General features: G+C 42.6%; 1 protein-coding gene across 4 annotated transcripts in view; it reads right to left on the minus strand.

Moving 5' to 3' along the window:
- LOC132394244 (tetratricopeptide repeat protein 39B) overlaps positions 1-24969 on the minus strand; it is a 411030-nt gene that overhangs the window by 161637 nt on the left and 224424 nt on the right. For all 4 annotated transcript variants that reach the window (XM_059970126.1, XM_059970127.1, XM_059970128.1 and 1 more), the window contains one exon: positions 4705-4764. In XM_059970126.1, the coding sequence (XP_059826109.1) occupies positions 4705-4764 (60 nt within the window). The remainder of the gene's footprint in view (positions 1-4704; positions 4765-24969) is intronic.

Genomic DNA, 24969 nt, shown 5'->3' on the forward strand with positions numbered 1-24969 from the left:
TCCTGTCTGTTGTGGCAGACAGAGCACAGGTACTCGACAAAGCCGTCCCTCAATCGGCGTCCGGTCTCGCCGATGTAGAGGAGGCCGCACGCAACGCAGATTGGGGGACCACTTCGTCAATCTCTTACCACCATTCAGGGCCCTAAACAGTCCTTCCAGGTGAGGCAACACTTCACTTGTGAGTCTGTTGGGGTAATCTATTGCATCCGGTGCTCCCGGTGCGGTCTCCTCTACATCCTCTATTCCTCAGAGTTCTCCAGCTTCCGGTAATTCCCTCCCTCTCCCTTCCCCATCCCACCTCTACTCTGTCTCCTCTTCTAGCTGCCTATCACTTCTCACGACTCGGCCTTCTTCTACTACCCATAGTGCTTTCCCCTTAGATTCCTTCTTCACCTCTCCTGCCTATCCCCTATCCCACTATCCCCTCCCTGCTTCCCCTCCCCCACCCCTTGATCTTTCCTCTGATTGGTTTTCCACCCTCTCCCCACCTTCTTTATAGGGCCCCTGCCCCCTCCTTCTTTAGTCCTGACGAAGGGTTTCGACCCGAAACGTTGACTGCTTCTTTCAACGGATGCTGCCCGACCTGCTGAGCTCATCCAGCTTTTTTGTACGTTTTGATTTGATCACAGCATCTGCAGTGTACTTTGTTTTTACTAAGTGAGGATATTGCTGGGATCTTTGTGTTCTCACTAGCAAGGTCTCAAAAGTCTGGAGATTAAACATAGAAACAAAGAACACCTACAGCACAATACAGGCCCTTTGACCCACAAAGCTGTGCTGAACTTGTTCATACCTTAGAAATTACCTAGGTTAACCATAGCTCTCTATTTTTCTAAATGGAATTACAGGCCGGAGAGCTATATATCAGTGAGAGCAAAGCTACTAGAGAGAATACTGAAAGGTAGGATCTATGAGCATTTGAAAGGCATGACCTAAGGGACAGTAAGGATGTCTTTGCACAGGGCAGTTCATAACTTACAAACATGTTTCAGGAGCTGAGAAAGATGTTTGATCAGGGTAAGTTAGTGGACATTATGGATATTTGATAAGGTCCCATGGTCAGTTAATTTAGAAAATAAAGATACATGAAATCCAGGATACATTACAAGTTGGGAGGCAGATCTGGCTTGCAGGCAGGTTTACCTGAGCTGTTGGGAGTGCTTTAAGCTAATATGGTAGGGGTTGGGAACCAGGATGATAGAGCTGAGGATAAGCCAGCAGGTTTACAAGTTGTAACATGAATGGAAGGAAGGTCAAACTAATGACTGGGTACAAATGCAGACAGAGCAAAGAATTAAATTCTACCACAGAGGCAAAAGTTATAAGGGCAAAGAAAGCAGGTGCTGTATTTATATGCAAACAGCATTTGGAATAAGGTGGACGAATTCATGGTGCATTTTGAGATTGGTCATTATGATGTTGTGGGCATCACTGAGTCGTGGCTGAAAGAAGGCCATAATTGGCAGCTTAACATCTAAAGATATACTTTGCTTCAAAAGGACAGGCAGGAAGGCATAGGCGGTGGTGTGGCTCTGTTGGTAAGAGATGGAATTACATTTTAGAAAGAAATGACATAGGGTCAGAGAATGTTAGATCTTTGTGGGTGGAATTAAAAAATTGCAATGGTTAAAAAATACATTATGGGAATCATACATAGGCCTCCAAATTGTAGCCAAGATATGGGGTTGATATTGCAAAGGAAGCTGGAAAAGACATGTAATGAGGGTAATGTCACAATTATAATAGGGGAATTCAATATGCAAGGGAAATGGGAAAATCAGGTTGGTGTCGGATTGCAAGAGGGGATTTGTTGAATGCTGACAAGATGGCTTTCTGGGAAAGGCTATCTTGTGCAATAACCCAGATATTATTAGGGAGCTAACATAAAGGAACCCTTAGGAGGCAATGATCATAATATGATTGAATTCATACTGCAATTTGAGAGGGAGAAGAAGAAGATGCATGTATCAATAAACGTAATGGAATAAAGGGAATTACAGAGGCATGAGTGAAGAGCTTGCTCAGATGGATTGGAGGATACAAGTAGGGATGATGGCAGAGCAGAATTGGCTGAAGTTTCTGGGAATAGTTTCCAAAGCACAGGATAGATGTTTCCCACAGAAGAAGCAAATCTCAGATGGCAGATGTAGGCAACTGTGGCTGACAAGGGAAGTTACGGACTGCATAAAAACCAAGGAAAGAGCATATAAGGTAGCAAATGTAAGTGGGAAGTTGGATGATTGGGAAGCTTTTAAAATCTAACAAAAGGCAATGGAGAAGCCATAAGAAGGGAAAAGATGAAATATGAGAGCAAACTAGCCAATAATATAAAGCAGGATATTAAAAGTTTTTTCGTATATAAAGTGTAAAAGGCAGGTAAGAGCTGATATTGGACCACTGGAAAATGATGCTGATGAAGTAGGAATGGGGGACAAAGAGACGGCAGATGAACTTAATGGGAACTTTGCAGCTGTCTTCACTGTAGAAGACACTATCAGCATGTCACAGGTCTGTGAGTGTCAGGGAGCAGGAGTGAAAGCCATTGCTATTACAAAGAAAAAAAGCGCTAGGTAAACTCAAAGATCTTTAGGTGGATAAGTCACCTGGACGAGATGTGAAGTCCTGATGAAGGATCTCATCCCAAAACGTTTACTCTTTATCCCTTCTGATAAATGCTGCTTAAATGCTGAATTCCGCCAGCATTTTATATGTATTATTCTGAAAGATTGTTTACCCAACTGGAAGTCAGTAAGCAGTGGTTTTCTGTTATAGATATGGACAGAAGGAGATTTAATCTGAGAAAGTGTAAAGCATTACACTTTGGGGAGTCAACAGATAAGAGTCAGTATACTATGATGTGTGTGTGTGTGTGTGTGTGTGTGTGTGTGTGTGTGTGTGTGTGTGTGTGTGTGTGTGTACATGTACGTACACGCGTGCGCCCTTAACTCCTGGTGGAGTCATCAGGATGCTGTCATGACAAGCCTTTTGCACCGATCTTTTTGGTGATTGCTCATCATGGGCATCTGAAACCTGAAGGAGCCCATCCCTCTCCTGATTTTTGGAGCCAGCTGGATTCGAACTGGGGAGCCTTCACTCCAAAGTCTGGCGCTGATGCCACTACACCACATTTGGCGGTAAATGTAGATTCCTTAATAGCATTGAGGTATATTGGGCTTTGGGGTCCAGGTCAATAGTTCAGTAAAAATGGCTGTGCAATTGGATAAGGTGGTACAAGCATATGATATGCTTGCCTTCATTGGTAAGGGTGTTGAGTATGTATATGAGTAAGGAGATCATGCTGCAGCCATCTAAAACTTTAGTCGCCACCAGAGGACATGATTTTAAGGTTTGGAGGGGGGGGAGCTTAAAAGTGACGTGAAGCGTAAATTATCTACCCAAAGAATGATAGGTTCCTAGGATCTGTGATGAGGCTAGTAATGGCAGCAAGCAGCTTGGTGGAGTTTATATAAACATCAATATGAGGAAATGGAGAGATATGAATGATATAGAGGACATTTCCTTTAAATTGGCATCAAGATCAGCATAACATGATGAGCTGAATGGCCTGTCCAGTGCTGTCCTGGTCTATGTACCAGAGGTATCTAAAATTAAGAGAAGCATATTTGCAGCAATTATTAGGAAGCTCTTCCACATAGCTGAGTAACTAAAAGCAAAGGAAATTGGTTTAAGGTAAGGGGCGCAAGGTACCGGGGGATCTGAGGAAGACCTTTATCACCCAGTGCATGGTTGGAATCTGGTACAAACTGCCTGAGTGGGCGTTGAAGATGGATGCACTCACAACATGTAATAACTATCTAGGTGAGCACTTGTATCGCCAAGGTGTAGAAAACTATGGCCCACGTTGGTAGATGGAATAAGGATAAATGGTTGAAATGGACATGGTAGGACAAAGAGCTTGTTAATGTGCAGTATTACTCTATGATTCTGGAACATTTGGTACTGTACTACCAATGGAATTGGAGGATTTTAAGGAAACTGTACAGGTGGTATCTCTCCAGTGCCTCAAGGTGCCTGTTGTCTCCAAAGCACGTGGAAGGACTGGGATCATTGTTATACAGCAGAACATAGGCTAAGAGTGGCATTTGGGGTCTTCATCTTCGAACATTCTCAACAACTTGTAAGGACAAGGGCAACAGAATCTCAGATTCCACCACCAGCAGATTATACTTTGTTCGCTCAGTCATTATTGGTAATGAAAACCCTACAGCTCCCAGCCAATAACACTCTGGAGTATTTTTACCACATGGATAAATTCTTTATGATGATCACAGTTACTTATAAATATGCAGCACCTAAAATGCACACCGCTGATACCCTCCTGGCATAATAGATCTCAAAAATTAACTTTGACTTTGAAGTGAAAAAGCATACTCCGCCTGCTTTTCAGACAAACTTAAAATAACTATATCATGCTTTTCCAAAGAAGAGCAGAGAATCTATCATTGATGTCCTTGCCAATCTTTAACCCTAAGATATTATCATGATGTTACTTATCTATGAGCAAGGTCAGAAACGGAAAGATAGGCCAGATGAATTCCTGATTAGAATACAAGCTCCAAAATTTAACAAGTCTGTATGACAAGCAAAAACTCTCATCTAAGATGGTCAGAGGTCTGATTATACTGTCTGTTACACATAGTATATGTAACAGACAAAATAGAGTACGCAATTTAAAAAACTCACCACTTCAAAGCTACCCTTGAGTATGCAAATTCTGGCTGCATAAAATATGATAATAGAACCCTATAGAAAAAGCAAAAAAAATTATATTAATTTTTTTGTTTAGACAACAGACTTCATTTAATATAAAATGCTCTACACAATAGGATCTGCTTCATGAACAGTGTCTTTTTAAAAAAATCTGTTATTAGAGCTTTATTGTCATTTCTGAGGATGTGATTACAGTGCCACCCTGTTCAGTGCAAAACTGCACACTAGCAATTCAATCACCAAAAACACAATGACAAAATTTAAAATAACATCTGAGTTAGTTAGAATGACATGCAAGTTATAACTAAATTAAAAACAAACAACTCTAAAATTAAAAGAAACAGAAGCTGCCCCATTCAAGTGTTGCACCTGCCCATGTTGTAAGCTACAACGATTAAATATAACATAGCATCAAGAATTAAAACTGAGATTCAAACAACAAAGAGCTCTGAAATCAAAGAGACCATTCATAGTGCCAATGGATTATGGGTGGGAGGAAGGAGGGTGCATTGTTCAGTTGTATAACAACCCTGGGGGGAAAGGGTGTTTTTCAGTCTGGATGTCTGTGCAAAAATGCTCCAGTATCCCCTGCCAGATGGAAGGAGATTGAACTGGTGATTACTGGAGTGGTATGAATCCATCACGATGTTGAGAACCCGCTGAAGACAGCATGAGCTGAAGATGGTTTCCATACCTAGTGGTTGTATCCCAGTGCAGTCCTGATCACTTGTTGAAGCGCTTTCTAGTTGATCTTGTTGCAGGTAGTACCATTCTGCCATGCAGTAGGTCAGCATGCTCTCAAAAAGTTTACCAGCAGCTTTTGGGACAGGTTTGCTCTTTAAACTCCTAAGATAGCACTGCTGGGCCTTCCCTACGGTCAAGGAGCTGTTGTTGATCAAAGAGAGATGATCTGCCATGTTCAGTCCTAAGAATTTAATGCTGGAGACCCTTTCCACTGCTTCACTGTCTATGAGTAGCGGAGCTTGTTGATACCTTCTTGATTTTCTGAAGGTGATAAACATTTCTTTGGTTTTCCTGGTGTTGAGTGAAAGGTTATGGTTATTGCACCATTCGGACATTTTCCTCATCCTCTCTGTCTGCTATTCTGTTGTTATTTGTAATTAATTCAATCACTGTGGTGTCGTCTGCAAACTTGATGATGGAGCTGGTGGAATATGCAGGGCAGAGTCACGGGCGAAAGAATGGGCTCAGTGCACATCCTTGCAGTGCACCCATGTGCAGGGTCAAGGAGGGTGATGTGTCCTTCCCTAGTCTGGCCGTCTGTGTGATTGGTAAGAAAGTCCTGAATCCAGTTGCAGATTTTTGTGTTTAATAGTCAACTTGTTGGGGAGAATGGTGTTAAGGCAGAACTGTTGTTAATAAAAATCTTTCTGGTGTAGGTGTCCTTATGCGCCAGCTTTTCCAGCATGATGTGCAGAGTGATGGAGACGGTATCCTTGGTTGATCTAGTGCTGGTCCAGATTAGCAGGGATGACATAACCTGTCTCTCCAGAGACCTGGCAGCTATGGGAGTGATTGCAACCGGTCTGTAGTCATAGTGACATTACAGCTGACTGCTTTAGGATTGGTGTGATGGTTGATGTTTTGAAGCAAGGGACAGACAGAGGTTTTAGAACCATAGAACACTACAGCACAGTACAGGCCCTTCAGCCCTCCATGTTGTGCCGACCCATATAATCCTTAAATAAAAGTACTAAACCCACACTACCCCATAACCCTCCAGTTTTCTTTCATCCATGTGCCTGTCCAAGAGGCTCTTAAATACCCCTAATGTTTTAGCCTTCACCACCATCCCTGGCAAGTCATTCCAGGCATTCACAACCCTCTGTGTAAAAAACTTACCCCTGATGTCTCCCCTAAACTTCCCTCCCTTAATTTTGTACATATGCCCTCTAGTGTTTGCTATTGGTGCCCTGGGAAACAGATACTGACTATCCACCCTGTCTATGCCTCTCATAATCTTGTCTCTATCTCAATCTATCTCTATCAAGTCCCCTCTCATTCTTCTACGCTCCAAAGAGAAAAGTCCCAGGTCTGCTAACCTTGATTCAAATGACTTGTTCTCCAAACCAGGCAACATCCCGGTAAATCTCCTCTGCACCCTCTCCATAGCTTCCACATCCTTCCTATAATGAGGTGACCAGAATTGAACACAATACTCTTAAGTGCAGTCTCACCAGAGATTTGTAGAGTTGCAACATGATCTCTCTACTCTTGAACTCAATCCCCGTTAATGAAGCCTAGCATCCCATAGGCCTTCTTAACTACCCTATCAACCTGTGCAGTGACTTTGAGGAATGTATTGGTTTGAACCCCAAGGTCCCTTGGTTCATCCACACTCTTAACTAACTGACCATTAATCAGTCTTCTGGTTTGTCCTTCCGAAATGCATCACCTCAAACTTGTCCGGATTGAACTCCATCTGCCATTTTTCTGCCCAACTCTGCAGCCTGTCGATATCCTCTTGTATCCTTCGACCACCTCTAGCTCCATCCACAACTCCTCCAATCTTCTTGTCATCCGCAAACTTACTCACCCATCCTTCCACCTCTACATCCAGGTCATTTATAAAAATCACAAATAGCAGGGGTCCCAGGACAGATTCCTGTGGCACTCCACTAGTCAGCGACCTCCAGGCAGAATACTTTCCTTCCACAACTACCCTCTGCTTTCTTCCTTTAAGCCAATTTTTTTATCCAAATAGCCAAGGTTCCACTTATGCATGCCTTATAACTTTCTGGATGAGTCTCTCATGAGGGACCTTGTCAAATGCTTTGCTAAAGTCCATGTAGACCAGATCCACTGCCCAGCCCTCATCAATTTCTTTTGTTACCTCTTCAAAAAACTCAATCAGGCTCGTGAGGCACGATCTTCCCTTCACAAAGCCATGTTGACTATCCATGAGTAGACTGTACTTCTCCAAATGCTCATAGATCCTATCCTTAAGAATCCCTTCCAGTAATTTGCATACCACTGACGTAAGACTCACTGGTCTATAGTTCCCAGGTTACTCCCTATTACCTTTTTTAAACAAGGGAACTATATTTGCTATTCTCCAGTCCTTCGGCACTTCCCCTGCAGCCAAAGAGGATTCAAAGATCATAGCTAATGCTCCTGTGATCTCTTCTCTCAATTCCCACATCAACCTGGGGTGTATCATATCCGGCCCTGGGGATTTAGCAATCTTAATGTTTTTAAGAAGATCTAGCACTTCTTCTTCCTTAATCTCCACATTGTCCAGCACACAGGCCCGCTCTACTTTGACCTCATCCTGATCAAGGTCCTTTTCACTTGTGAACACTGAAGCAAAATATTCATTTAGGACCTCCCCAACCTCCTCCGCCTCCAGGCACATGTTGCCCTCTTTATCCTTTCGCGGTCCCACCTTCGTTCTTGTCATCCTCCTATTCTTCACATACGCATAGAATGCCTTGGGGTTCTTAATCCGACATGCCAAGGCCTTCTCATGCCCCCTTTGAGCTCTCCTTAGTCCTTTCTTTAGCTCCTTCCTGGCTACCCTATATTTCTCATAAGCCCCTTCTACTTCCTGCTTCTTATATCTAACATATGCTTCCTTTTTCCTCTTGACGAGTTGCCTCACATGTTTCGTCAGCCATGGTTCCCTTTTCCTACCATTTTTTCCTTGCCTCGGTGGGACAAACCTATCCTGAAACCAGCTCAAGTGGTCCCTAAACTTCTCCCACATTACTTCTGTGCTTTCCCCTTTGAACATCTGTTTCCAATTTACTCTCGCTAGTTCCTGCCTCATCCCTTCCTCAAAGTTAGCCCTTCCCCAATTAAGCACTTTACTATTTCGTCTGATTTTATCCCTTTCCATTGCTATGCTGAAGCTAAGGGAGTTGTGGTCATTCTCACCAAAATGCTCCCCCACCAAGAGGTCTGTCACCTGACCAAGTTCATTACCCAGAACTAGATCCAGTATAGACTCTCCTCTCATCGGCCGTTAACAGTAAAAACCCCTGCCAGCTGGTCAGCACAGTCCCTGATGACCGATTGCCTGGTCCAACTGCTCTGCATACGTCGATACCACAGAGCGTATATCCCACTGCGTGTGAACTCAGCGTTAGTACAGTGTACTCCTTAGCTGTCAAAGCATTCATCACACGAACAGTGTGGTCCCTGTCAATGCGAGCAAAGAAGCTGTCTAACTCCTCAGCTGGCGTGGTGTTGCTGTTTGCAGGGCAGGAGCTAATGATGGACCTGATGCCTTCCCTCAAACGTTGGGGACTGATGGCATTATTGAAATGTGCATATATGTGTTGGTTGTATCTCTATTTGGCTGTTTTAATGCCTCTTTTAAGGTTTGACCTGGCTTCACTGTTTACTGTAGCATCACTGGATCAGTAAGCAATATCCTGAATCCTGAACAGGCTCTGGTCTTCGTTGTTCATCCATGGCTTCTGATTTGGGAAGACAGAGATGTTTTTACTGCTGCTGACATTGTCTGCACAGCATTTGATAATGGTGTATTCCCTTAAGTCAATTCCCAAATCATGTGTGCAAACAGCTTCCAGTCTGTGAACTCAAAGCTGTGAGATAGCTCCCTCACTAACTTGGCAACTGTTTTTGTCTTTCTTCTCACTGGTCTGTAGGCTGAAGTGATAAATAAAGACGTGTTTGGACAGTCCCTGGTGAGGGCATGCCACATACTGGTGTAAACCTGGTTCAGTGTAAACCTGGTTCAATGCCTCTTGTGGGTCATTTCACATTCTGGCAAAATTTAGGAAATATTATCTTCAGGTTGGCTCTGAAGAAGGTGCCGTCAGGCGTTGGCTTGTGGTGAAATGTAGACTGATGTGATGTAAACAATGAGTGGGAAGGCATGAGATACTGCAGGTTGAGACAGCAGTGACTATCAGTGATGACAGAGTTTGTGCGCCAGACATTGTTAATATAAGCCACTGTCTGATTTCTTACTGGAATTTTGTCAGCCTTGTAGGACGTGCAGCCTACTAACTCAATATCTGTCTCAGATATGTTATAATCCAGCCAGGTTTTAGTGAAGATCATTTTGTTGGCCTGCTAGCTCAATATCTGTCTGGGGTACATTATGATCCAGCCAGGATCATTATGGAGCCATTGAGTAAATTCCTTTGTGTGGTCAGTCTCACTCTGATTTCAGTCACGTTATTAGTGATTTGTAAGGAAGACAATCGGAAGTGGCAGCTTGAAAGGTGTAGCTTTTAGCCTAGCATGGATCCCAGCTCACTTGCCAGGTTTCTGCTTCCACCTGCTGTGCTGTCTGATCTGTCTCCTGGCTGAGGCTGGGGTCTGGGCATGCCCTGATGTTATGGCGATCTCTGACGATACGTACTCTGTGAGAGAGCGCTGAGAGCTCTTAATACTCTTGATATTGATACACAGAAGTTTCTGTTGGCTATATCATAGAACGTTTGCCTAAACTGGAGAGCTTGAAGCCACTATGTGTACCAGCATTTTGTACTACACATGTCAAAGTAAGATTTGTATCCAAATGCTATACTGCATGATATAAACCCAAAATTTTAAAAAGGAAATATAAAAAATATTTTTAAAAGGATGATAGAGATTTTCTTGTAATCTCATGATGTTTCACGAGATGCTGGGCAACCTCTGAGGTGTGATTGCTTTTGTCATGTAGGAAGCACTAAGCAGATTGCATCCCAGAGTCAGTTGCCATTATTCTTGCCTTTGCACCATGTCTCTTCAATAACCGCTTTCACAATGTATGGAAAAACAAAGAGCCCCAAGTCTGACTGGTGGGCTATAGAATTGGTATTTTCCTTGTAGTATAACTTTCTCATGCTTGTTCATATTTTTATATAATCACCTATATAGATGTGATTGTTCAGTGAGTTTTCCAGTGGTTACAGTTGCTTCTAAAAACTTCTTGTTTTTAGTGGCAAGTGTCATATGACTTGAAACTGGTTATTTAATTGGTTAACTGTTATCTGTTGGAATTGCAACAGAATTACTGGTCTGGCATAATAAGACTAGACTACCTTTGTTTGCTCTCTTTTTCCCTCTTTGACTCTCACCACACTTACCCCTTGTTCCCTTTGTTGTTCTAATGCTTAATAAAATTATCATAAGTAACAAGATTTATGCCTCATTCTTAACTACTGAAGAACCTTTGGATCAGAAAAGCATCAGGATCCAAAAGCTTAACACAGTCGGCAGGATGGTTGTAAACATTTAAAGACTAAGAAAAATCCCAGACAAAGTGAAAATTTTGAGCGCACATATTTAAAAGGATATAATACCGTCCTTGTTTTCCCAATCATCAGCCAATTTTCCTAGTTCTTGTTTCAATATATTGTCTAAAAGAAGTTTAAGAGTGAAGGGAAACTATACTTTGCTCTATTTTGATAAAGTTAAATGCATATCAAAAAAAAATTCAGTTTTAATATATTGAAACTGGTTGCAAACCAGTGATACTTTGTTTGTAATTTAGCGATATTTTGGTTACAATCTCATCATGAAAAAGCAAACAAAAATTAAAAGTGTTCTGCTTAAAAAATTTGTTACAAGCCATTGGAGTACCAATAAAATTAAAATTGTTACAAGGTGGAAATAAATTTATCATCAGATCATCCAAGGAGATGATAAAAACAAGTATACAGTAAATTCAGTGTTAAGCACAACAAAATTATGACAATGTTCAAATTAATGAAACCCACTATAGAAAAAGAGGGAACTGTATCTTCAGTTGTTCAGTGTGAACAGATGAATATGGGTTTGAGTTCTTACCTGAAAAATTTATTTCAATTTGACAAGATTAATGAAGATACCAGGATGAAATATACTATCAACGTTGAGTTTAATGAGATTTGGCTGTTAGACAATATGAAGAAGGCATGGAATAAAATCTAGAGAATGCCTGAGTGAAAGAGGAAAACTGGACAGACTTCAGCATGCAGAAAAGGAACTAATGTGTTGAATTGGAAAACTGAATACACGGAACAAGTGAAAAAGTTAACAGATCAAATTGAAAAGCAAAAGCAAAAGGATTGGATGGGACGCTATGCAGTAGACAGTGTTCCCATGCAGGTCCAGCTTGGAGTTTGTAATACCCAGTCTCTATAAAAGAGAGGTATTGTCTAATGGAGCGGTCATTGTTGGAGTGGTCAGAGTCAGAGTGGTAAGGCTTTGGCTCACCAGGCTTCAGCGAGAATAGGCTGAGGCAAGGTACTGTAAGTAGGTAAATTTATTTCTTATTTATTTTTCTTATTTAATTCTTGAAAGAGTAGGGGGTATGTCTGCAGGCCAGAGTTCTGTTCTGGGTGTCAGATGCGGAATTTCCAGGAATCCAGCCTTCTTGATGGTCACATCTGCACCAGATGCATCAAGATGCAGCTCCTTAGAGACTTAGACAACTGGAGCTGCAGCTCAATAGCCTTCGGCTTGTTTGGGAGAGTGAAGAGGTGATAGACAGGTGCTACAGGGTGGTAGTCACCCCAAGGCTACAGGACACAGATAAGCAGGGGACTGTCAAGAGAGGATAGGGAAAATGTCAGTGAGTGGAGAGCACCCCTGTGGTCATCCCCCTCAATAATAAGTACTACATTTTGAGTACTGTTGGGGGGAGTGGGGTGCTTACCTAGGGAGCGACAGTGACATGCTTATCTAGCGCTGTGGCTCAGAAAGGTAGGGAACTGAAGAGAATGGCAGCAGTGATAGGGGACTCTATAGTTAGGGGGTCAGACAGGCGATTCTGTGGATGTGAAAAGGAAACACCGATGGTACTTTGCCTCCCAGGTGCCAGGGTCCGCGATGTTTCTGAATGTGTACACAATATCCTGAAACGGGAGTGTGAGCAGCCAAACGTAGTGGTACATATTGGTACCAATGACATAGGTAGGTAAAGGGAAGTGGTCCTGAAAACAGTTTGCAGGAGTTAGGAAGGAAGTTGAAAACAGGTTCTGAAGGGCAGTAATCTCAGGATTACTGCCTGTGTCACGTGACAGTGAGGATAAGAATAAAATGAAGTGGAGGATAAATGCATGGCTGAAAAATTAGAGCAGGGGACAGGCATTCCAATTTCTGGATAATTGGGACCTCTTCTGCAGCAGGTGTGACCTGTAAAAAAGGGATGGGTTGCACTTCAATCCAAGAACAATATCCCTGCAGGCAGATTTGCTAGAGCTATTGAGGGTGGCTTAAACTAATATGGCAGGGGGATGGGAACCAGTATGATAGAGCTAAGGATGAGCCAGCAGGTTTATAATTAGATGATGGATGCAAAATGTAAGGAATATAAGGAAGGACAAGCCAATGATTGAGTACCAATGCAAACAGAGCAAAGAGATTGTACTGCAGAGGCAAAATTCAAAAGTGTAAAGAATGCAGGACTGAAGGTGCTGTATTGAAATGTACATACCATTTGGAATAAGGTGGATGAACTCATTGCGCAATAACAGATTGGTCAGTATGACGTTGTGGGCATCACTGAGTCGTGGCTGAAAGAAGGCCATAGTTGGGAGCTTAATATCAAAGTATAAACTTTGTATCAAAAGGACAGCAAGGCTGTGGTGTGGGTCTATTAGAAAGAGATGGAATTAAATCTTTAGAAAGAGTTAACATAGGGTCAGACAATATTGAATCTTTATGGGTGGAGTTAAGAAACTGCAAGGGTAAAAAACGTCATGGGAATCACATATAGGCCTCCACATAGTAACCAAGATGTGGCATTCAGATTGCAAACGTTGTTAGAAAAGGCATGTAATAAGGGTGTCGTCACAATTGTAATGAAGGACTTCAATATACAAGGGGATTGGGAAAATCAGGTTGGTGTTTCGGATCACAAGACAGTGAATTTGTTGAATGCCTATGAGGAGCCTTTTGAGCAGCTAGTCCCGGAGCCTACTCAGGGAAAGGCTATCTCAGATTGGATGTTATGTAATAATCAAGATTTTATTAGGGAGCTTAAGGTAAAGGAACCCTTTGGAGACAGTTATCATAATATGATTAAATTCATACTGCAATTTGCGAGGGAGAAGCTGCCAATAGAGCAGTTCGCAATTTAAAGCAAATTATAGAGAAAAGAGAGAGGTGCTTGCCCAGGTGGATTGGCAAAGGATTCTGGCAGTGATGATGGCAGAGATGGCTGAAGTTTCTGGGAATAGCTCACAAGGTGCAAGATAGATATGTCCCACATGAGAAGTTCTCAAATAGCAGGGGTAGGCAATCGTGGCTGACAAAGGAAGTTAAGGTCTGCATAAGAGCTAAGGAAAGGGCATCTAAGGTAGAGAAAATGAGTGGGAAGTTGGTTGATTGGGAAGCTTTTAAAATTGAACAAAAGGCAACTAAGAGAGTCATCAGGGAAAGGATGAAATATGAGGGCAAACTAGCCAATAATATAAAGCAGGATACTAGAAGATTTCAGTTATATAGAGTAAAAGGGAGGTGAAAGTTAATATTGTACCACTGGAGAATGATGCTAGTGAGGAAGTAATGAGGGTAAAGAATCTCCTGCCGTCTCCCTGTATCACTTCATGCCCTGACCAATCAAGAATCTATCAACCCCTGCTTCGAATATACCTAATGACCTAGCTTCCACAGCTTCCAGTTGCAATGTGTTCTGCAGAGTCTCTACACTCCGGCTAAAGTAATTCCTCCTCATCTCAGTTCAGAATTGACACCCCTCTATTTTGATGCTGTGCCCTCTGGTCTGGACTCTCGCATAGGAAAAATCCTCTCCACATCTACTCTATCGAGGCCCTTCAACATTCAATCAGTTTCAGTGAGATTCTCCCCATTCTTCTGAATTCCAGCACCATCAATTGGTCCTTATATAGTAAACTCTTCAGGACGTAGATACAGAGGAGATGTCAGGGGTAAGTATTTTACGCAGAGAGTGATGAGTGCATGGAATGGGCTGCCAGTGATGGTGGTGGAGGCAGATACGATAGGATCTTTTAAGAGACTCCTGGGCAGGTACATGGAGCTCAGAAAAACAGAGGGCTATGGGTAACCCTAGGTAATTTCTAATGTAAGGACATGTTTGACACAGCTTTGTGGGCTGAAGGGCTTGTATTGTGCTGTAGGTTTTCCATGTTTCTAATACAGAGCCCTGTGGAACACCACTAGTCAACAGCAGCCAATCACATACGACTCCTGTTATTCACACACTATGCTTCCTTCCAATTGGCCAGTGCTTTATCCATGCTAGTAACTTTCCTGTAATACCATTAACTGTTAGCTTGATAAGCAGCCACAGGTGTGGCATCTTGTCAAAGGCCTTCTGAAAATCCAAGTACACAACATCAACCAATTATCCCACATCAATCCTGTTTGTTATTTCTTCAAAGAATTGCAATAGATTTGTCAGACAAGATTTTCCCTTGAGGAAATCATGCTGACTTCAACCTAATTTATCATGTGCCTCCAAGTACCCCAAAACCACATCCTTAACAACCAACTTCAACATCTTCCCAACTACTGAGGTCACACTTACTGGCCTATAATTTCCTTTCTTCTGCTTCCCTCACTTCTTTGCAATTTTCCACTATTCTGGAACCATTCAAGAATCTAGTGATTCTCAATAGGTCATTACTAATCCTGCCACAATCTCTTCAGCCACCTCCTTCAGAGCCATGGGGCGCATTCCATCTGGTCCAGGTGAGTTATCTATCTTTAGACCTTTTGGATTCCCAAGAACCTTCTCCCTAATAATGCCAACTTCATTCACTTCTTCCCCTGACACTTTCGATCTTTTGGCATACTGCTAGAGTCTTCCACAGATTTTTTGGGGAAAATGAGGAAGGTGCAGGTACATGTATTCCAAAAATGAAGAAATACTCAAATGCTAAAATAGTACAACCGTGGCTGACAAGGGAATTCAAAGCTATTGTAAAAGAAAAAGAAAGAAAATACAACAAAGCAGAAGTTAGTGGGAAGATAGAGGATTTGGAAGTTTTTAAAAACCTACAGAGAGCAACTATGAAAATCATTAGGGAAAAGATGAAATGTGAAAGCAAGCTAGCAAATAATATCAAAATGGATAGTAAGAGTTTTTCAAGCATGTTAAAAATAAAAGAGAAATGAGAGTGGATATAGAACCACTAGAAATGAGGCAGGAGAAATAGTAACAGGGGACAAGGAGATGGCTGATGAACTAAATGAGTATTTTGCATCAGTCTTCACTGTGGAAGACGTTAGCAGTATGCCTGATGTTGTACTGTGTGAAGGAAGAGAAGAGGGTGCAGTTACTATTACAAGAGAGAAGGTGATCAAAAAGCTTAAAGACCTAAAGGTACATAAGTCACCCAGGACAGATGAACTGCACCCTAGGGTTCTGAAAGAGGTAGTGTTAGAGATTATGGAGGCATTAGGAATGATATTTCAAAAATCATTGGACTTCGGCATGGTGCCAGAGGACTGGAAAATTGCAAATGTCACTCCACTCTTTAAGAAAGGAGAAGGCAGCAAAAAGGAAATTATAGACCAGTTAGCCTGACCTCAGTGGTTGGGAAGATGTTGGATTCAATTGTTAAAGATTAGATTAGGGAGTACTTGGTGACACAGGACAAGATAGTACAAAGCAGCATGGCTTCATTAAGGGAAAATCTTACCTGACAAACCTGTTGGATTTCTTTGAGGAGATCACAAGTATGATAGATAAAGGAGATGTTGTATATTTGGACTTTCAGAAGGCCTTTGACAAGGTGCTACACATGAAACTGCTTATCAAGTTAAGAGCCCATTGTATTACAGGAAAGTTACTGACATGGTTAGAGCATTGGCTGATTGGTAGGAAGCAGCGAGTGGAAATAAAAGGATTCTTTTATGGTTGGCTGCTGGTGTTCCACAGGGGTCAGTGTTGGGACCACTTCTTTTTATGTTGTATAATGCCTATTAAAAAGTATTCACTGCCCTTCGAAGTTTTCATGTTTTATTGTTTCACAACACTGAATCACAGAGGATTTAATTTGGCTTTTTTTGACACTGGTCAGCAGAAAACAACTCTTTCATGTCAAACTGAAAACAAATCTCTACAAATATAAAACACAAAATATCTGATTGCATAAGTATTCACCCCCTTTAATATAACACCCCAAATCATCACTGGTGCAGCCAATTGGTTTTAGATGTCACATAATTAATTAAATGAAGATCATCTATGTGCAGTCAAGGTGTTTAATTTGATTGTAGTAAAAATACTCCTGTATCTGGAAGGTCCAACTGCTGCTGAGTATGTATCCTGGCAAAAACTACACCACAACAACAAAAGAACACTCTACAAAAAGGTGCAACACCATTATTGAAGAGTACAAGTCAGAAGATGGATCCTTGGAGAATATTGTCAATCATCAAGAATATGGTAGAGTTGTAAATCTGCCTGGAGCAGGCTGTCCTCAAAAACTGAGTGACGTGCAAGAAGGGAACTAGTGAGGGACCTATGACAACTCTGGAGGAGTTACAATCCTCAGAGGCTGAGATGGGAGAGATTGCACATACAACAACTGTTGCCTGGGTGCTTCACCAGTCGCAGCTTTATGGGAGAGTGACAAAGAGAAAGCCACTGTTGAAAAAAATTGCATGAAATCTTGGCTGGAGTTTGCCAGAAGTACGTTTGTAAATGGGAGACTCTGAAGTCAGCTGGAAGAAGCCAAAACTGAGCGTTTTGGCCCTCAGACTAAATGCTGTGCATATCATCCCTACCCTGAAGCATGGCAGTAGCTGCATCTTACTGTGGGGATGCTTCACTGCAGCAGGCCCTGGCAGGCATGTGAAAGTAGAGGGAAAAACATGCAGCAAAATACAGGGAAATCCTGGAGGAAAGCCTGATGCAGTCTGCAAGAGAACTGCGACTTGGGAGAAAATTTGTTTTCCAGCAAGCCAATGACCCTAAGCCAAAGCTACACAGGAATGCCTTAAAAACAACAAAATTAATGTTCTGGAGTAGCCAAGTCAAAGTCCAAATCACACGATTGAGAATTTGTGGCTGGATTTGAAAAAGGCTGTTCACTCACGATCCCCTAAGTTTTGTAAAGAAGAATGGGGAAATATTGCAGTGTCCAGATGTGCAGAGCTGATGGAGTCCTATCAATACAGATTCCAGGCTGTAATTGCTGCTAAATACTTGACTTGAAGGGGGTGAATACTTATGCAACAAATTATTTTGTGGTTCATATTTCTAATTAATTTAGATCACTTTGTAGAGATCTGCTTTCACTTTGACATTAAAGTTTTTTTCTATTGATCAGTGTCAAACATTAAATCGAAATTAAATCCACTGTGATTCAATATTGTAAAACATGAAAACTTCCAAAGGGGCGAATACTTTTTATAGGCACAGTATACCCATGATTTAGATGATGGAATAGATGGCTTTGTTGCCAACTTTGCAGATGATGGTTTTGTTGCCAAGTTTGCAGATGGTGTGCTGTGGAAACAGGTAGGATGCAGGAGGACTTAGACAGATAGGGCAGTGGGCAAGAAATTGCCAAATGAAATTTAATGTTGGAAAATGCATGGTAATGGATTTTGGGAGTAGAAATAAATGTGCCGACTATTTTCTAAGCAGAGAGGAAAATCTAAAAATCTGAACAGGAAAACGACTTGGGAGTTCCTGTGCAGAACACTATAAAGATTAACTCGCAGGTGAGGAAGGCAAATACAATGTTGGCATTCATTTCAAGAGGTCTAGAATACAAGAGCAGAATGAAAGGGTTATCATACGAGGAATGTTTGATGGAGTCAATTATAAAAGATGAAATAGCGGCACTTTTGGTTAGCAGTAACAGGATCGGTCCGAGTCAGCATGGATTTTCGAAGGGGAAATCATGCTTGACTAAACTTCTGGAATTTTTTGAGGATGTAACTATGAACATGGACAAGGGAGAGCCAGTGGATGTAGTGTACATGGACTTTCAGAAAGCCTTTTTAATCCCACACAGGAGATTAGTGGGCAAAATTAGAGCACATGGTATTGGGGGTAGGGTACTAACATGGATAGAAAATTGGGTGGCAAACAGGAAACAAAGAGTAGGAATTAAGGGGTCCTTTTCAGGATGGCAGGCAATGACTAGTGGGGTACCGCAATGTTAGGTGCTGGAACCGCAGCTATTTACAATATACATTAATGATTTAGATGAAGGGATTAAAAGTAACATTAGCAAATTTGCAGATGACACAAAGCTGGGTGGCAGTGTGAAATATGAGGAGGATGTTAGGAGAATGCAGGGTGAATTGGACAGGTTGGGTGAGTGGGTAGATGCAGTTTAATGTGGATAAATGTGAGGTTATCCACTTTGGTGGGAAGAACAGGTAGGGAGATTACGATCAGAATAGTGTCAGGTTAGGGGAAGTACAACGAGATCTAGGAGTCCTTGTTCATCAGTCACTGAAAGTAAGCATGCAGGTACAGCAGGCAGTGAAGAACGCTAATGGCATGTTGGCCTCCATAACAAGGGGAGTTGAGTATAGGAGCAAAGAAGTCTTTTTGCAGTTGTACAGGGCCCTAGTGAGACCAACACCTGGTGTATTGTGTTCAGTTTTGGCCTCCAAATCTGAGGAAGGACATTCTTGCTATTGAGGGAGTGCAGCATAGGTTCACAAGTTTAATTCCCAGGATGGTGGGACTGTCATATGTTGAAAGATTGGAGTGACTGGGCTTGTTTACACTGGAATTCAGAAGGATGAGAGGGGATCTGATTGAAACATATAAGATTACTAAGGGATTGGACATGCTAGAGGCAGGAGACATGTTCCCGATGTTGGGGGAGTCCAGAACCAGAAGCCACAGTTTAAGAATAAGGGGTAGGCCATTTAGAATGGAGTTGAGGAAAAACTTTTTCACCCAGGGAGTTGTGGATCTATGGAATGCTCTGCCTCAGAAGGCAGTGGAGGCCAATTCTCTGGATGCTTTCAAGAAAGAATTAGATAGAACTCTTAAAGATATTGGAGTCAAGGGATATGGGGAGAAGGCAGCAATCTCATTGAAACCTTTCAAATATTGAAAAGCCTAGACAGAGTAGAGTAGATGAGGAAAGGATGTTTCCAATGGTGGGGAAGTCTAGGATAAGAGGAAACAGCCCCAGGATAGAGGGGCATCCATTTAAAAACACAGATGCGAAGAAATTTCTTTAGCCGGAGGGTGGTGAATTTGTAGAATTTGTTAAGACCGGTAGCTGTGGAGGCCAGGTTGTTGGGTGTACTTAAGGCAGAGCTTGATGGATTCTTGATTAGACATGACATCAGAGAGAAGGCCGGGGAGTGGGACTGAGGAGGGGTAAAAGTGATCAGCCATGATTGAATGGCAAAGAAGACTCGATGGGCCAAACGGTCTTAAAAGATGAAAGCACTTCTGAATACATTGCAGAACTGCACAAACTTGCACAGCAGAGATAGAGTTTCTGATGCATTAAGGGACAGGCATGTATGTGGCATGCATAGTCAAAGCGCTCAAAAGGGGCTGCTGACTGAAAGAGACCTCACCTTAGAATGGGCATTGACCATAGCAGTATTGTTAGAGACTGCAGCAAAGAATGCAGAAGGACTACAAAAAATGAGGTTACAATGTGAAATGCACAAAATGTCCCTGAATGGTGCAAAAAGCCAAAGATGTTATAGATGTTGCTTACCCTCCCATGATGAAAATGAATGTAGATCAAAGACAAAGTTTGCAGGAAGTGTCACAGACAAGGTCACATAGAGAGGATGTGCAAGGCAAACAAAAAGCACAACCGAGTGAAAAGTCTCAAACACAAAGCTAAGCAAACGCATAAAAATACCGAATGTAAAATAGGATCAGAGAACATCAAGTCTGACAAAGGTTAACTGTCATGCTTAGAACTGAAGCAGATTGCAAGATAGTATGGATCACTATAGGTGTGTCTGGAGTAACAGTGAGGTTGGAGGTGAATACAGAGTCAACTTTGTCTATAGTTCCAGACTCAGACTACAATAGACCATTCTAAGATACCATTAGAGAAATCCTCTGTGATGTTAAAGACTTACACAGGTGAAAAAGTATCTCCCAAAGACAAACTGAAAGTAAATATGATATAAGGAAACCAAACACAACAGTTAGAGCTTAATGTATTGAAAAGAGGAGGGCCGGCACCTCTTGGACATAAACGGTTGAGAAAAATCCAACTAGACTGACACTCAAGGCTCCCAGTGAGACATCAACAGGAAATGGCAGTCCAAGTGGTAGCACTAACCAGAGACTGACACCGCCGCTTAATGCTAATGAGAAGGTGTTTGAGAAGGGAATTGGTAAACTCAAAAGCAAAGGCGAGAATTCAACTGGATGAAGCAGCAACATTAAGGTTCCACAAAGCGTGTCATAGAAACATAGAAAACCTACAGCACAATACAGGACCTTCGGCCTACAATGTTGTGCCGAACATGTCCCAACCTTAGAAATTACTAGGCTTAGACATAGCCCTCTATTTTTCTAAGCTCCATGTACTTATCCAAAAGTCTCTTAAAAGACCCTATCGTATCTGCCTCCACCACCGTTGCTGGCAGCCCATTCCATGCAATCACCACACTCTGAGTAAAATACTTACCCCTGACATCTCCTCTGTACCTACTCCCCAGCACCTTAAACCTGTGACCTCTTGTGGCAACCATTTCAGCCCTGGGAAAAAGCCTCTGACTATCCACACGATCAATGTCTCTCATCATCTTATACACCTCTATCAGGTCACCTCTCATCCTCAGTCACTCCAAGGAGAAAAGGCTGAGTTCACTCAACTATTCTCATAAGGGATGCTCCCCAATCCATGCAACATCCTTGTAAATCTCCTCTGCACCCTTTCTATGGTTTCCACTTCCTTCCTGTAGTGAGGCGACCAGAACTGAGCACAGTACTCCAAGTAGGGTCTGACCAGGGTCCTATATAGCTGCAACATTACCTCTCGGCTCCTAAATTCAATACCATGATTGATGAAGGCCGATACACTGTACACCTTCTTAACCACAGAGTCTACTTGTGCAGCTGCTTTGGGTGTCCAATGGACTCAGACCCCAAGATCCCACTGATCCTCCACACTGCCAAGAGTCTTACCATTAATACTATATTCTGCCATCATATTTGACCTACTGAAATGAACCACTTCACACTTACTTGGGTTGAACTCCATCTGCCACTTCTCAGCCCATTTTTCCATCCTATCAATGTCCTGCTGTAACCTCTGACAGCCCTCCATATGATCCACAACACCTCCAACCTTTGTGTCATCAGCAAACATGCTAACCCATTCTTCCACTTCCTCATCCAGGTCATTTATAAAAATCACGGAGAGTAAGGGTCCCAGAACAGATCCCTGAGGCACTCTACTGGTGACCGTGCAGAATATGACCCGTCTACAAGCCAGTTCTTGATCCACAAAGCAATGTCCCCTTGGATCCCATGCCTCCTTACTTTCTCAATAAGCCTTGCATGGGGTACTTATCAAATGCCTTGCTGAAATCCATATATACTACATCTACTGCTCTTTCTTCATCAATGTGTTTAGTCACATCCTCAAAAAATTCAATCAGGCTTGTCAGGTACAACCTGCCCTTGACAAAGCCATGCTGACTATTCCTAATCATATTATACACTCCAAATGTTCATAAATATTGCCCCTCAGGATCTTCCCCAACAACTTACCAACCACTGAGGTAAGACTCACTGGTCTATAATTTCCTGGGCTATCTCTATTCCCTTTCTTGAATAAAGGAACAACACCCATAATCCTCCAGAACCTCTACTGCCCCGATTGATGATGCAAAGATCATTGCCAGAGGCTCAGCAATCTCCTCCCTTGCCTCCCACAGTGGCCTGGGGTACATCTCATGTGGTCCCGTCGACTTATCCAACTTGATGCTTTCCAAAAGTTCCAGCACATCCTCTTTCTTAATATCTACATGCTCAAGCTTTTCAGTCTGCTGCAAGTCATCACTATAATCACCAAGATCCTTTTCCATAATGAATACTGAAGTATTCATTAAGTACCTCTGCTATTTCCTCTGGTTCCATACACACTTTCCCACTGTCACACTTGATAGGTCCTATTCTTTCACGTTTTATCCTCTTGCTCTTCACATACTTGTAGAATGCCTTGGAGGTTTTCCATAATCCTGTCCACCAGGGCCTTCTCATGGCCCCTTCTGGCTCTCCTGATTTCCGCCTTAAGCTCCTTCCTGTTAGCCTTATAATCTTCTAGATCTCTAACATTACCTAGCTCTCTGAACCTTGTGTAAATTTTTCTTTTCTTCTCGACTAAATTTATTACAGCCTTTGTACACCACGGTTCCTCTAACCTACCATAACTTCCCTGTCTCACTGGAACATACCTATGCAAGACGCCACACAAATATCCCCTGAACATTTGCCACATTATCTCCTTTACAAGGTGGTAAAGGAGATAGAATTAGATCACTATCTCCAAAATGCTCTCCCATTGAGAGATCTGACACCTGATCAGGTTCATTTCCCAATACCAAATCAAGTACAGCCTCTCCTCTTGTAGGCTTATCTACATATTGTGTCAAGAAACCTTCCTGAACACACCTAACAAACTCTACCCCATCTAAACTCCCTGCTCTAGGGAGACGCCAATCGATATTTGGGAAATGAAAATATTCCATCACGACAACTCTGTTGTTATTATTACACCTTTTCAGGATCTGTTTTGCTATCTGCTCCTCGATATCCCTGTTACTATTGGGCAGCCTATAAAAAACACCCAGTAAAGTTATTGACCCCTTCCTGTTCCTAACCTCCACCCACAGAGACTCCGTAGACAATTCCTCCATAGCGTCCACCTTTTCTGCACCCATGACACTATCTCTGATCAATAGTGCCACACCCCCACCTCTTCTGCCTCCCTCCCTGTCCTTTCTGAAATATTCAAACCCTGTCACTTTAAGTAACCATTCCTGTCCCTGAGCTATCCAAGTCTCTGTAATGGCCACCACATCATATCTCCAAGTACTGATCCACGCTCTAAGCTCATCTGCTTTGTTCAGAATATTCCCTGCGTTAAAATAGACACATCTCAAACCTTTAGTCTGAGTGTGTCCCTTCTCTATCTCCTGTCTATCCTCCCTCTCACACTGTCTACAAGCTTTCTCCACTTTCTCAGTCTCTTCAGTTCAGTTCCCACCCCCCAACAATTCTAGTTTAAACTCTCCCTAGTAGCCTTAGCAAACCTCCCCCACCAGGATATTGGTCTCTCTGGGATTCAAGTGCAACATGTCCTGTTTGTATAGGTCACATCTGCCCCAAAAGAGCTCCCAATAATTCAGAAATCTGAATCCCTTCCCCTGCTCCAATCCCTCAGCCACGCATTTATCCTCCACCTCATTCTATTCCTATATTTACTGTTGCATGGCACAGACAGTAATCCCGAGATTGCTAACTTGGCGGTCCTACTTCTCAACTTCCTTCCTAACTCCCTGTAGTCTTTTTTCAGGACCTCTTCCCTTTTCCTACTTATGTCGTTGTTACCAATATGTACCATGACCTCTGGCTGTTCTCCCTCCCACTTCAGGATATCTTGGCCGCGATCTTAAACATCCTGGACCCTGGCACCTGGGAGGCAAACTACCATCCGAGTTTCCTTCCTGCATCCACAGAATCACCCGCCTGACACTCTAACTATAGAATCCTTTATCACTGCTGCCATCCTCTTCCTTTCCCTACCCTTCTGAGCCACAGGGCCAGACTCTGTGCCATATGCATGGCTACTGTCGCTTCCCCCAGGTAGGCTGTCTCCCCCACCCCCCCAACAGTACTCAAACAGGAGTACATCGTCAAGGGGTACAGCCACAGTGGTACTCTCTAGTACCTGACTGTTTCCCTTCCCCCTCCTGACTGTGACCCACTTGTCTGTCTCCCATGGCCCCAGTGTGACCACCTGCCTATAACTCCTATCTATCACCTCATCGCTCTCCCTGACCAGGCGAAGGTCATCGAGCTGCATCTCCAGTTCCCTAACGAAGTCCCTAATGAGCTGTAGTTCGACACACTGGGTGCAGATATCACCATCCCAGAGGCTGGGAGACGCCAGGACTTCCCACATCTGACACCAAGCGCAGAAAAATGGCCTCACACACATACTACTTCCTTTCCTCAATTAACACAGTTAAACCTATCTTGCCTTGTCCCGTTACCACCTAAGCCTGTTGAGCCAAGGCCTTATCACTCTGCTGCCGCTCACTCCACTGCCAATGAATATGGAGGTTTTCTTTTTAAACCTTTCACGCTATACTGGC

Source organism: Hypanus sabinus, chromosome 5, assembly GCF_030144855.1.
Source record: "Hypanus sabinus isolate sHypSab1 chromosome 5, sHypSab1.hap1, whole genome shotgun sequence".
Lineage (NCBI taxonomy): Eukaryota > Metazoa > Chordata > Chondrichthyes > Myliobatiformes > Dasyatidae > Hypanus > Hypanus sabinus.